The sequence below is a fragment of the Amblyomma americanum genome, chromosome 2 (assembly GCF_052857255.1).
Source record: "Amblyomma americanum isolate KBUSLIRL-KWMA chromosome 2, ASM5285725v1, whole genome shotgun sequence".
Classification (NCBI taxonomy): domain Eukaryota; kingdom Metazoa; phylum Arthropoda; class Arachnida; order Ixodida; family Ixodidae; genus Amblyomma; species Amblyomma americanum.
This window is the reverse complement of record NC_135498.1, coordinates 150,951,950-150,966,215: the sequence shown is the minus strand read 5'-3', so window position 1 is coordinate 150,966,215 and position 14,266 is coordinate 150,951,950. Positions and strand designations below refer to the sequence as shown.

The 14,266-nt window shown below is 47.0% G+C and overlaps 1 protein-coding gene across 1 annotated transcript; it reads left to right on the top strand.

The window, feature by feature from the left end:
- The first annotated feature begins 4,681 nt into the window (after positions 1-4,681).
- LOC144121903 (uncharacterized) lies at positions 4,682-11,510 on the top strand. The gene is made up of 2 exons (XM_077655349.1): positions 4,682-5,007; positions 11,083-11,510. Exons 1-2 carry the CDS (start codon positions 4,852-4,854, stop codon positions 11,488-11,490), a joined length of 564 nt encoding a protein of 187 aa, XP_077511475.1. The 5' UTR covers positions 4,682-4,851; the 3' UTR covers positions 11,491-11,510.
- The last annotated feature ends 2,756 nt before the right edge of the window (positions 11,511-14,266 follow it).

Genomic DNA, 14,266 nt, shown 5'->3' with positions numbered 1-14,266 from the left:
CAGAAGGAAAAATACCTAAGGAGTGGAAGATAGCCGTCATAGTGCCACTCCTGAAACCTGGGAAACTACCAAGTTCTCCAAGTAGCTATAGGCCGATAGCCCTAACAAGCTGTCTTGCAAAACCTTTTGAGTATCCTTAATATAAGATTAACATTTGTCCTTGAATCCCGCGAACTTCTTAATGTCCATCAATGCAGTTATAAAAAGGGATGTTCAACAACAGACCATTTAGTTCGCCTCGAAAACACAATAAGAGAAGCTTTTATGCGCAAACAACATTGTTTTGTCGCTTTCTTCGATATGGAGAAAGCGTACGATACAACTTGGAGGTTTGGGATCCTCCGCGACTTGGGCAACCTAGGTATCCGCGGTACTTCTGAGCGATAGTGACGGACTGCAGGAGGGCGTCACGGATCATAAATTGAGAAGCTTGGGGACGAAGGTAGAAGGCGCGTGGAGGACGTCGAGGAGGGAAGAAATCCAGCCGTCGTGGCGCTGATCAAAGGGCATGTCCGTAGCAGTGAGTGCTGCGATTTTGGAATCAGATATTGGCGAAGTGAGCAATATGTTCGTTCGCCGCTTCCACATATGCTGGCCACCATCGCGTCTCTTGGTCTGCTGCAGGCCCGATTATGACAGCCCATCCGCTCCCGAAGAGGTCACAAAGGCCTGAACAACGGTGCTGTATGCGGCGGCCAGAACATCATGTTGCATTGCGTGTATTTGGACATAACAGGGAAGTAAAATGGAAGCTGGTGAAGCGCACTGTTTGCTTATTGTGCACAGACTGTGTACCGTTTACTTCGTCCGCTTAAACCTCGAAAACGCCACTTACGTGTCTTGCGTTCGTCCCACCAGTTCCCGATGGTCACTATGATTACGACGGACGTCTTATATCAGCAGAACCCATTCCGTTCTCTACAATGCACCAGTTGCCTTCGAACGAATGATGGACTCCTTGCTTCGCGGCTTTAAATGGCCCGAATGTGTGTGGTACCTCGACGGTGGTGTTGTATTTCGCCCACATTTGCAACGCACCTCGAAGGACTAGATAGCATTCTTTCTTTCTTCCGTAGACAGCCCATTGTGCCTTCTAGCGGTGCTTGCAGGCACTTTATTTTTTTTATTTGTTTTCTGCCCAAACTAAATTCTGTCTTCCGTTGATAGCCCATTGTGCCTTAGACAATGCGGGGTGGGCAACACTATTTAAATTTTCGTAACCTGACAACACTACTTTCTCTTCCGTACAGCCGGCCTTGAGCTGAGCTTGTCCAAATGCCAATTCGGTGGCCGACAGCTGATCATTTTGGAACAAATGCTATACCCCATTTGTTAGGCTTGTACCATGATAGAGCTCAAACGATCGAGGACTTCCTTATCCCCCTGTAGTCTAAGGATGTGCGCACCTTTGTCAATCTGTGCTCATACTTCCGCCGTTTCGCCAAAAATTTTGCGAACATCGCTCGTCCCCTTACCGACCTCGTTAAGTAAGACGCCTCTTTTATCTGGGGCCCTGCCAACAAGGCCTTTTCTTCGCTGATCCACTTGTGCACCTCTCCTCCTAATTTGGCCCATTACAACCCGTCAGCTGCGACTGATGTTCGTAAAGATGCATGAGGTTATGAGATCGGCGCTGTGCTCGCTCAACAGCCCAAGGTCAAGACCGTGTCATTGGATATGCCAGCCGCCTTCTTTCTACCGCCTACCTCAATCACAAAGTTAGAGATCGGTCGTGTCGGGCAATTTGGGACCTCATCTGCTTGGCCATCTGTTCTGAGTTACGACCGTCCACCACGCTCTTTGCTGGCTTTCTTCACTGAAGGACACCTAGGCCGGTTTGGGCATTGCACCTCTAAGAGTTTTCTTACACCGTTGTCTGCAAGTCGAGGCTTCGTTATTAAAGGGACACTGAGGAGAAATTGAAGTTGGCTTGTATCAATAGAGTACCAGCTCCTGATCACAAAAATGCCACTCTTACTGAAAACAAACCTCTTGTAAGGTAGAAAATAGCAAGAACCAAAATACAGGTATCGCCGCCACAGGCCAATCTCGCAAGTACAAGCATGTTGATGTCATAGGACAAGAGAAGCCACCTTGAAGGAATTCTTCCTACATGGATTCGCGAATCTCTGAGGCTGACAAAGGAAGGTTGCGCTGTTCAATATTGAATTAAGTTTTGTTTTAAAATCGATAGTGCAGTTTTATCACGCAAGGAAGAGAGACAAAAGACAACCTGAATGTTCGAAGAAAAATCCGACGCTTCGCGGCACCACAGGCGACCAGGAGAGTTTCGATTTGTTATGGCGCTTCGCGTCTATGAGCTTTGCGTGCCCCGTGCTTTTGTCTTTGACGCGCCTCGATTTACAAACGCCGAACAGCAGGGGAACTCCAAGTGCCGCTTCAAGCGGTAGTTAACCTTTGAAGGAGCCTTTTAAGGCTGGTCAGTTGATCGCCATGGTCAATGAAAAACTATGATGGCACGATGGTAGGTAATCGTACAAGGCAATTCGCAGTATAAAGAGCACAACTAATTAACGGAAAGCGTTTATTAGGGACAGGAGACAAGGTACAAGGCAGTTAAGAAAAATTGCTGATGCCCCATCTCTGTTAGGCTGGGATATACGTAGCGAAAGCGCGGAGACTTCTGCATCGGAAGAGTGCATTCGCTAGATGCGCCTTTATGCGTGGTTTAATCTTGAGCTGTCGTGGCGGAGTGCTATCATCTCCGCCTCAAACGCCAAGGCCCCTGGTTCGATTCCGAGCCGCGGCACAGGTTTTTTTTTATTCAGTGAGTGGACGGAGGGTTTCAATGGCTCCCATAGATGCCGCCCCCGAATACATTGGTTAGCTGTTGTGTGTATGTTGGGATATGTGTAAAACACACCCTTGCCAATACGATGACTGCTGTCCTTGGTGCGGCGACACACCAACCCTAAAACATATCACTTGGCATTGCAAACAAAGACCAGCAGAGGGAAACTCACCCCTCGTCACACGCAACGAACTTGAAAGGTCATGGGACGCGCTACACGCCCAGCAGGACCTGGGAAGGCAGCAGGCAACCTTGGAACGAGCCGCTAGAGCCAGTAGGACCCTTGAATAGGGGGGCCTCCACCGCAAGAACCTCAGTCCCCTATTTCAATAAAATGTTTATTCTTCCTCCTCCTGGTTAGCGGTTAAGCGCAGGCCCGGTTAAGGCGCGTTTATACTCCGGCGTAGCGCGCGCGCTGCACGACGACGTCACGTCGGCCAAAGCGAGACCCTCCTCCAACCGCGCTTGACCGCCGACGCGTTCGGCGGCTTCGGCGCACTCTGACCGCACTGGCGGAGACTTGGAGCATGTCTCTACTGTGTCGCAGCTCACTTGGCGCACTGGATTAACTGTGGTGCCAGGCTCGATGCCTGTGGATGGTTCTTGGGACAGTACTGGCATTTCCACATCACGTATAGGTGGTGACTCGAACGGTAGTGCTTTGACACAGAAGAATAAGTATGGCCCTCAAAGCCACATAAGTGGCAGATATGGGGCTTGTTAGGATAAGTTAGTTGCAAGATGTTGATAGCCATTGAACAAGGAGACCTTGCCCCGCAGAGACACCGAAAGGACCGCCACCACCGGTAGCGAAAAGTAAAAAAAAAAACTATTAGTATCACCATGTCTACTGCAGAGGAATATCGAACACCGAGCAGGGTACAGACTCCGTGCACTACCACGGAGAAAAAGGGAAAAAAAATAACTGCACCTCACCTCTAGGCTGCCTCGCGACTACCGCACGGGCGACAGGGTGACGTGGTGCACTAGACGTCATTGAGACCCCTGACGGGACTGGCATAAAAGATGGCCTAACAGGCGAGTGCGCCGTGTCTGTAGGCTGTTCAAAGAAAGATAACTCGGTTATCGTGGAGCTGAATGAGATGAATAAGAACAGCAAAAATGTACGAGATGCAGGCTTTGAGCTGATCGGGACTTTAACCCTTTAGGGCCCTGTCACACTAGCCCGACACGCCGCCGACGCCGACACGACAAAGACACCAAAGATCGGCCAACCCGGTCGGCCGACCTTGTCTGTGGCAGACCGAGCTGTCACACTAGGCCGACTACGACACCAACGCGGCCGACGACCGGATGTCTTCGTAGTGTGACAAGCTTTGACGACCGCGACGCCGACAAAACCAGTCTGCCGACCGTGTCGTCGCGAGATCGGTCGCCGAGCAAAAACATTACCGAAACAAGGCCCTGCTTCCATATCCAGCCTGCGGAGAATAAATTTCGGATACATTTCGGCGCTCACAAAACGTTCAAATTATTATGACAGCCGAATTGACATCGTGTCCACATTGCTTTAACCCTCCTTTGGTCAGGTTTTTAAGCGTGCGCTGGTCATTTCAATCGCCACCTCGCACGAGAATGACTGCTGCAGCATTTTCTTTGGAAGTGGAGACGGAGCTGATCTCCCTAATAGAAGAGCGTCGCCTGATATGGGACGTTAAACATCCCCATTACCACCGCCGCGACTTTAAAGAAGTAGCATACGCGGAGGTATGCGAGGCACTGGGAGGCCAATTCACCGGTACGTACGGGAACATACCACGTTGCGCGGAGTATCGGAGACTATATCTGATGCTGTGGTGTCTGCTGTTTTTTTTAGCACTGCTTATGGTTAGTGTGGCGTCGTGACTTCCCGACCGTCGATTGCATTAACTATGTGGCTTGGCGTCGTCCGCACGAGAAGTCAAACAGCAGCCACAAAACTTTATTTGACTGCCACGCTGTACCGATGCTCCCTTTTCTGACGTTACTTTTCAGTTGCCCAAGTGCGCGCGCGGTTCGCTAACTTGCGCACACAATTTATGCGCGAGAGGCGCAAGATCAAGGCCCGCTCCGGCGCAAGCCCGGACGAGCTCTACCAGCCAAAGTGGGCTCATTACAAAAGCCTGATGTTCCTGGATACCTCCTGCTCCTCGCAGCCAAGTTTTTCGACACTCCACACGCAGGAAGAAGAGGAGGTATGTTGTGTTTATTCCTTGATAGCTGGCGAGTATGCAGGGGCATTTCTAAATGTGTTGTATTGAAGCTGCATTTTGAGTACAACATCTGTTTTTTGAGCATCCAGGATAAGGTGTTATGTCACCGAATCTTTAAATAATGTTCAAAACTCATTCTGATAAAGCATGTTACAGGATGAAAACTGGCATGCTTTTTGAAATCAACAGTGCATCACATCTTCAATCAAGCTGGCCTGAAGCAAATCGTGGCCTACACAGACAACCGAAATTTGCTGCAGGCCATATTACATTATGTCTACACTGGTGTACAGTTGTGCCCCATCAATACAATATTCTTTAACATGCGCGGCTCAAGTTATGAGCATTTTCTTAAAAACCCAAATTTTTGCATTCATTTTAACCTCATTGCCCAGATGGTAAACAGGGTGAAAGTGCGCACAGCCTCTTGGAAATCTTGTCACATTAAAATTAATAGCACTGAGAACACAATATCGACTTCCCCTGACAAGTATTTCTATTCTTGTGTTTTATTGCTGAACACCACCGCAAAGGAGTAAAAAAGCTAGCATGATGGCTGTTCTTTGGTTTAATGCTTTCCAGTATCATGGTGCTTGGCCGGAAGGCCCCATCATTTGCCATGTTGCATGAGTTACTGTCCTCTGTGCTGCTTTGTTACATCAAAGCCTCCTTCAGGAGCACATCGAACTGTATCTAAATATTTTAAAAGTAATGGCAACCACAATAACACACTTGGAACTTCCCAGCTTTTGACTAATCACCGCTTCACTGCCGTCCCCTATGCACAGAAACAGATATTGGGCTAATACCCCTGTCACACGGCATTCCTCGAAGGCCTTTCCAGCAAAGGCACCTTTTTTCACCAAAGGAGCGAAAGCTTAAAGGAGCAGTGACGCAGCTACACGGTGCAGCCCAAAGGTGGAACAGCCATTCAGACTTAGCACCCGCTGCTGTGCTCGAGGCGGCTTAAGTGAATGTTTTAAAATTAAAGTGGGGTATTCTGTTCATTCGTTGAGCTCAGGCAATTTTTTTTATTCTGATTCCTTCCTTAAAAGGACTGCAACAGCTACCCTCATCAGCAGCAGCAGGTTTTGTGCATTGCCTTGGCCACCAGGGGCACTCGGTGTTCTGCAACGCTTTCACTGTCTTGAAATCTGGGCATAAAATATAAACACCCGTACAAAAAGCAAAGCCAGACACACCTTTCGTATTTCTTGAAGATGTTTTCAAACATTTTTGGCTGCATCTACGTTCTTTTTTAATTTATTTTACTTTTTCACATTGGATGGCACTGCGATCACAGGTTCTCGAAGGCCGCGCCTTTGGGCTCCAAAGGTCTTGGACGGGCCAAGGCCCTTAGCAGCAAAGGCACAACATTTGTGCTGTGTAGCTGCACTCCTTATGACTTTGGATATAAAGACCTGACTCTCAAAGGCCTTTGCGGTGCCCGTGTGACAGGGTATAAGTCAGCAACAGGGCCTGATAGAGTGAGAAACAGAATGTTGCGTAATTTAGACGACAGGTCTATCTCCAACCTCTCAACATACATGCAGGACTGCTGGGAGAAGGGGACGATACCGCAGGAGTGTAAACTCAGAAACCTTATTTAATTCCCAAGTCAGGGAAGAAACCGGGCTCCGAGAACATCGGACCGATATCGCTAACCTCCTGCATGGGTAAGCTTATGGAGCACATCTTTCAGACTCGGCTAAATAAGTATACAGAGGACAGTGGGCTGTACCCGGACACCATGATCGTTTTCAGACCAAAGCTGTCAGCATGCAACGTGATGCTGCAGCTCAAGGAGCAATTCATAGACAAGCAAACCCGAGACTCGAGTGGTCGTGGTGTTGGATGTGGCAAAGGCATTTGACAATGTGAGGCACGTGTCGGTCTTGGAGAAGTTGAACTCACTTAATGTCGGGAGGAGAGTGAACAACTACATCAAGGACTTTCTTACAAACAGGAAAGCCGCTCTCAAGCTAGGGGAAGACTCCATCGAGGACATTACAGTGGGTGACAGGGGGGGCTCCACAGGGTTCGTGTTATCACCAACCCTCTTCAACACTGTAATGTTGAGACTCCCCGACCATTTGGCGGAAATTGGAAATCTAAACCACACCAGTTACACAGATGACTTAACATTATGGATAAACAAGATAGGCGACCGGCAAATTGAAAGCTCTCTACAAAATGCAATTGACATCATTGAAGAGTACCTGAAGCCTAAAGGAGTTAAATGTTCAGCAGAAAAGCCGGAAGCATTGTTCCTCATGCCCCTCGGAAAATGACGGCTTCACCAAAAGCACGAGGCAGGCATCCGCTTGTATGTCAACGGCGGAGAGATCCTCGCGGTCGTCAGTATCCACGTCCTCGGGCTTAGAATTCAGGCGAACAGACGAAACACGAAACGCTTGCTAGGTTAGAAGCCAGCACAAATCAAACACGTCATCTTATCAGATGAATAGCAAACAGGCACGCTGGGATGAAGGAGGCGAATCTCTTGAGACTTGCACAAACCTTCGTATTCAGTTAGATAGTGTATGTGGCAGCCTACTTCAATCTGAACACAGTGGAACGGAACAAGCTAGACGTTATTATCAGGAAAAGCATCAAGGTGGCACTCGGATTCCCCCCGAACATGTCTACTGACAGACGTGAAGCTAGGGGTCTCGAACACTCTCGTGGAGCTGACTGAGGCTGCCGTTACAGTGCAGCATGAAAGACTACTCGGATCTAAAATGGAGAGGAAAATTTTAGACAGATTGGGGTACGAGCTTAAGCAGTAGCATGTGCACTCAAGAGACATACCGCGACAAATCAAGGACAAGGTTAAAATCGCTCCGCTGCCCAGAAACATGCACCCTGCCTTTCACAAAGGCAGATGTAAAGACTGAACAGATGCATTACAAACTAGGTATACAGGTTGGCAGGATGTCCTGTATACAGACGCTGTAGTATACGAGATCAAAGTGGCATACGCGCCTGTGGAGGAAGACTGAACCCTGGTGGCATGCTGCACAGTTTGTGGCGCTGAGACCGCAGAAGCAGAGGAAGTGGCCATAGCCTTGGCCATGAGCTAAGGGGGTTTAGGGTGGTCATCAGTGATTCAAAAAACGTTGTAAATGAATTGGGGACGGTGATGGAGACTGCCGTCCGTATATTAAACAGGGAAGGAGGACCCAGAGAACTGGTTCTGCTGGTTTGGGCACCAGCTCACCAAGGACTTAGAGGAAACGAGGAGGCTCATTTAGTCGCCCGAAGTCTCAATTGCCGGTTGACTCCTGGAACCTCCCAAGTCACCGAAACTATAAACAGCAGAGAGGATATGCGCTCGTACCAGGAAATCGCACTATACTACAGACTAAATCGACAAATTCATCCGCCAGTGGACAGAAAGCTCAATAAGAAAGAGGAGGTTGTGTGGAGAAAATTACAGGCGGGGTTTTTTCCCAACCCAGTACTATACAGCAAGTGGCACCCTGAAGTCTTCAGATCACAGTGCAAATTTTGCGACAATGCAGCAACATTGGTCCACATAGTGTGGACGTGTCTGGCTAAGTACGAGAGTTCGCGCACTCTAGAACCCTTGGGAGGCTTTGCTCTGTAGCCCAGACCCTAACTTCCAGCAGGACATCATTGGTCAAGTCTTTGCTGCTGCTGTGTCCCAAGGGATTCCGGCCGACGGCTAGGGGCGATGGACTTCTCTTGGCGTTCATTGGCTAGTGTTCCATTCATTTATGGAAAATTTGCAAAACGTTAAGTTGAACAGAACAAAAAGTGTGCCTTTTAGCATTATTTCTTAAAAAAAGCATCAGAACAGGCATTGCTCAATATGAAAAAAAAGAACTTGAATATTCAACATACTGGTGTTTCTCTACGGCATTACATCCTCAACGAATGTGACCACTTGCACTATGACATTTTCACATGTGTCCAGTGACACTGCAGTAATCATGCCGTGTAGCTATTAAAAGCCTTTGCACTGTGTTTTGCCTTTCTGCGCTTGAGTTACGTTAGCGCAAGGTACATCTTTGTTTATTGCAATTATGGTGTACCAGTCACACACATTCCTTAAGATGTACTGATAAGGGTTCCACAGTCTGTAACAGCAATGGGACACTCCATTAAAAACCACAAAGAGAACATTGTGTAAGGAGAACAGCAGATGCTTTTTATATAATCAAGATTGAACAACTACAGTGCACCTCAAAAACAAGATCTCAGCAGAAGAAAAGAAACACAGAAAATATGGATATAACAGTGCATAAAGAAACTTACACCCAAAAATAAATGCACAAACAATAGTGAATGAAACAAGTTTAACAAAGCATAACCAGTCAATACTCAAGAACTCTAGGAACTGTAAAAAAGGGTAATGAAATAAAGACATGAACGCATGAGGTGCAACCGAATCTCTTACTGTTTTGCAAAAAATTTCATAAATGATTGTTTCAACGCCCGCATCTAACAGACTGTGTCTTGCGTTATACTGTAGCTCACTTCAGAAACAAAAGCCGTACTCCGGGTACATTAAAATAGGTGGCAGAGAGCCAGGTTACTCATAGTAAGAGCTTTTGTCACAAAGGATTACAAATGGATACAAAAGACATTGATGTCTATCAATTATCAACTCATTGTTCCATAGATGGCTTTAATGTTCAACCTTTTTTCTTTACATCGTACAGTTTTTCCATGACTACATCCACAGTATTCATCTCAATATCTTTATCAGTGGCAAATGGCTGCTGAGGCCAATGATGAAGGATCAAGTTCTGGCCACGGCTGCTGCATTTCGGGGAAAGCAGCACATAAAAATGGCAATGTTACTGGGTTATACTAGTGCAGAAGAGCTCGGGTGGTCAAAATTAATTAGTAACCCTGCAATAGACCATTTCTCATAATCGATTTGTGTCACGAATTTCCCCGGAGAACACTCGGACCGAAAGAATGGACTAGGCGACAGCTGTACCCACACAGACGCACATTTAATACACCCTACGTGGCATGCACACTAGCACGCAAAACTAACACAAAACAGACTGTAAATACACACGACCCGGAACCACTGCTACCAGCGTCAACTACTAGCACTCTACTGTTAACGGTCGGCGTTCGTGCTCACTGTTCGTTCTGTCCGGATGCGGCGTTGCATGCGTCCAGTAGCCGGCTTCTAGATGGCGTTCGACGTGCTGAGGCTGGCGTCGGTGTCGTATAAGCTCCCGGTCCAAGCGTCCTTGGAGGTGATGCCAGTGTTGTTGGCGTTGGGGGCACCACCCGAATGGGTGGCAACAGCGCTGGAGACACACTTGGCTGTAGCAGGTGGTAGCGTCCTCAGTTAACTCCCCAGAACGAGCTCAGGAACAGCAGGAAGCCCACGATGCATTGCCGTAGAACGCGAGCTCACCGGAGCAGTAGCCTGCGCCGCACTATTCAAGCCAAAGCGTCCCTGACCCGCCGGAGCCTCCGCTTCTCTGTTCTTCCCCCTTGTGCCTCGCTCTCCGTCGTCCTTTTATAGCCTTGGCGTTAGTCCACGTAAGCCTTGTCGTCTTCTTCTCTTCTCCACCAATCATCTCTCTCCACCTTACCGAATGCTTCTTCATCTTCTATAGTCTTCGGTTAATCCACGTTATCCTTATTGCCAACCTCTTGCCTCCATAATTTTATTTTAAACTGCCTATGAAATGTGACAATGTGCAACTTTGAGCATTGGGGATTACTGTATGGGATAAATTAGTCATTAAATCCTAGTACTGCCATGATGGCTCAGTGGTTAGGGTGCCCGACTGCTGAACCCAAGGATACGGGCTGAATCCCAGCCGCCATGGCCGCTTTTCGATGGAGGCGAAAAGCAAAGCAGCTGTTTACTACAGTGACAGTGTACGTTAAAAAACCCAAGGTCGTAGAAATTTCCGAAGCCCTTCACTGTAGCGTCCGAGTCGCCTTGGGAATTTTAATACAAGCATAACTATGTTTCAATTGTGGCCCCATACGTTAAATAAGATACAGTTTAGCCTGTGTAGTTTTGACTTAAGATTTTGTGTCCTTTTGTTTTAGGAGACTGAACGGCAGTGCGAGCACTGGAACAACGAATCCGCAGATCAAGAAATGGATTTTCCTTGTTCGCCACAAAATTGTGCAGAGCCAAGTCTGCCAGCACAGCAGATTGGAGAGGGGACTTCAAGGCCTGGAAAAAAGAGAAGGCGAAATGATGACGAGACAGAACAAAGGAAAGTTCTGCTGACAACAGCGGTGGAAACATTACAGAGAAGTCAGCAACGCCTGGCGGCCAATGATGAATGCGACGCATTTGGCAGCATGATGGCGCATGCTGTCCGCCAAATACCGCCAGGCCCAGACCGTCAGTTGGCCATGCTAAATGCCCATCAGGCAATTGTAAAAATTAATTTATTTAGGCACAGTGTTCCAGTGGAAATGTTAAACGTCCTCAACATGCAGGAATAAAAACAGATTTCTATTTCACCTGGACACAAGTTTCCACTGCCAGCTAACTTGGCCTTCATTGCAGAAGTAGCTCTTGAAAACTTCTCTAGTTTCCCGAGCACTCCTGCTGCAGTTCCCGCCAGTTTTTGAGAGCGGCTTCATGGCACCACAAGGGTCTGCCCGGTCGCGCCAGGATCCTTGATGGACATGTCCTGCGCATGAGCAAAGAATGCAATGTACGGCAGCAGCATGAAGCATTTCTTGTAGCATAAGAACACAACACTACCTTAGGCAAGGCTAATAAGAATGTCCACATGATGGTGCATGCTTTGTTTCAAGGGACCCACCTTAAAATATTTTTGCAATACTTAAATAGCAATTTAAGTGCACCAAGTCAACGTTATTCTTTCATAAAGTGTTTTTATTTCTTTTCCTTTATTAATACCCCCAGGGCCATTTGGCATTACAGAGGGGAATGTTAATGTGACTATTTGCATAACTGATGACATTTCTAACACACGCATAATCTCCATTTTAAATGAAAGCATCATCCTTCTGTCTTTACACATGTTAGGCCATTTGGTCAGAAATACACACTGCTGTTTTTAGAGCTCAGCTCTTAGGTGCCGTTCCTTAACTCCTGCTATATTTAAAGCGTAGCTCAGGCTTCTTTTTCTAGATTCCTAGTCAGTGGCCTCACACGCCACCTGCCAGCTGTGGCAGGTAGTAGCAGAGCGAAATGCCACGGCGAGCAGGTGGTAGATTGGAGAGATGGAAATCCCCTCCTTGAATTTGAACCTGGCAGTTTTGGATCCCGAATAAGACATGTAACCCTTAGGTCATGCATGGACATTAGGACAGCTTAGTTAAAGTGGGGCATTATATCTAGGTCAGGTGGTCTTTCACAGTGCGTTAGTTTACGAGTGTATTCAATGTATGTTTCAGATAATGTGTAAGATGAGAATGAGCGAATTTGAATGCGTAAGCATTTTATGGCTATGTTTGCGGTTTTGTGCCCTCACGAGCTTCTCATCACGATAACGTTCGAACAAATTGAGTTATAAGAAAAAGTGGGCGGGGCCACAGCGAAAGTGGCGCCAAATTTGAAAGAGAGGTGACGAGTTGAGTAAACAGAGGCAAGGAGGTGCGAGGAGGAGTCAATGTTTGCGCATTCCTCCAATGCAGGTGCCGCAGTGATCTCATACTTTTTAGAGGGAGTTTAATGGTGTAGTGATTAAGCAGGCAGCAAAGTGCATTAAGGTGAACGTAAATCTGAAAAGAGCCGTAGACAAGAACCATTAACGCGATCTCAATGTAAGGACAACTCAAACTTCGCATTACCGAGTATTGTAATCGTCAGTAAATTTCTTTTGGAAAAAAATTCAGACTGTCACACTGCACGGACAGGAATACAGTCAAGCCTTGTTAATGTGAACAATTTGGTTGCTGAGCAAATCTGTTCATAGAGCAGCCAGTCCAGTGAATTGTGAAGGGAAAAAAGCTCAGGAAAATGAAAACAATTCTATGGTTAAGATCTCCAGATCACCAATTGTAGTAACGAAAGAGCCGTTACACTAAATTAAAGTGGTGCGGTTTGAAGCACCTAGTGGTCCATGAGATGTGTCTCAGAGTGATAATACACCTCCTACTGTGGCTGCTGAGATCTCTCAAACCACTGTGCACATCTGTACTCAGTCAGTTCACAGCTGCTAAAAGCTAATTTATATGCAGCATATAAAGTAGACAGAGATGTCTTCACAGCCATTCAATGAATATAGCAGACAGTAAGGGGTGTCAACTGGACTCTTGGCACCCTAAAGCATGAAACCACAAAAGAGAAGCTGTGACTAGAAACATTTCCCCTTTCTCACTGCCATTCAATAGTACCCTGTGGTCAAAATATTGGAAAGCTCCAGATTGAACAGTCAACATTCTGCTACAGCAGTGGCTCGTTAATATGGATAGTTCAGTTCTATATTAGCCGGCAAAAGTACATGACCTGCAATGGGCGCTCTACTTCCCCCCGTCCATTGCCTGGACGAGCTTCCATATTAACAAGGCACAAAATATACTGAAAAACCTTGGTCCCCAGAAAAGCTGCCCATAGTTTGAATCATCCATATTAACTGGGGTCGCATTAATAGGACACAACTGTACTCAACCTACACATTGGCAAAGCTCACACAGCACTTTGAAGACTGGCACTGCTGATCTGACTGCAGAGTAAATGCTTGGCAGTGGCCCTCCTTTCAAGACCTTGCAAAACGAATAAACGTTCCAAAGTAGAGAAGACAGATATAACAAATTCAAATATTGAATGAGGCACTGCATACAGCAGTACACAAGCGGGAGTGATCTGTTGGGTTGAAAGTAGTTGTTCATGACGAACCGAAACACTGAAGCGGAGGGCCGTTCAGATATGCAATCTTGACAAACCAGACCCATGTATGTTGCATAAATAGAAAAAGAAGCTGGGAAAATGTTGCGTGACATCTATTCCAAGTCATAAAATTATTGTAGGCACAGCATTCCTGCTCTTTGTCCTGATCACTTGTAAAAGAAGGAGAGCACTGTATGCAGCCATGATTACAGATATGCACAGGTTTCAACAGAGGTGAACAGGACAGGCTATTGGCCTCCTTGCCTTTTTCACACATGGTCTAAAACTGGCAGGTATCAGATGCATAGCCTGGTAGAGCCTGCTGGTGCTGTTTGAAGAGGCGAGCTACGATCACACTTGCAAAAGGGTACAGTGCTCCATTTACTGATGTCTGCCCCTGTGCATACTGTCATGATC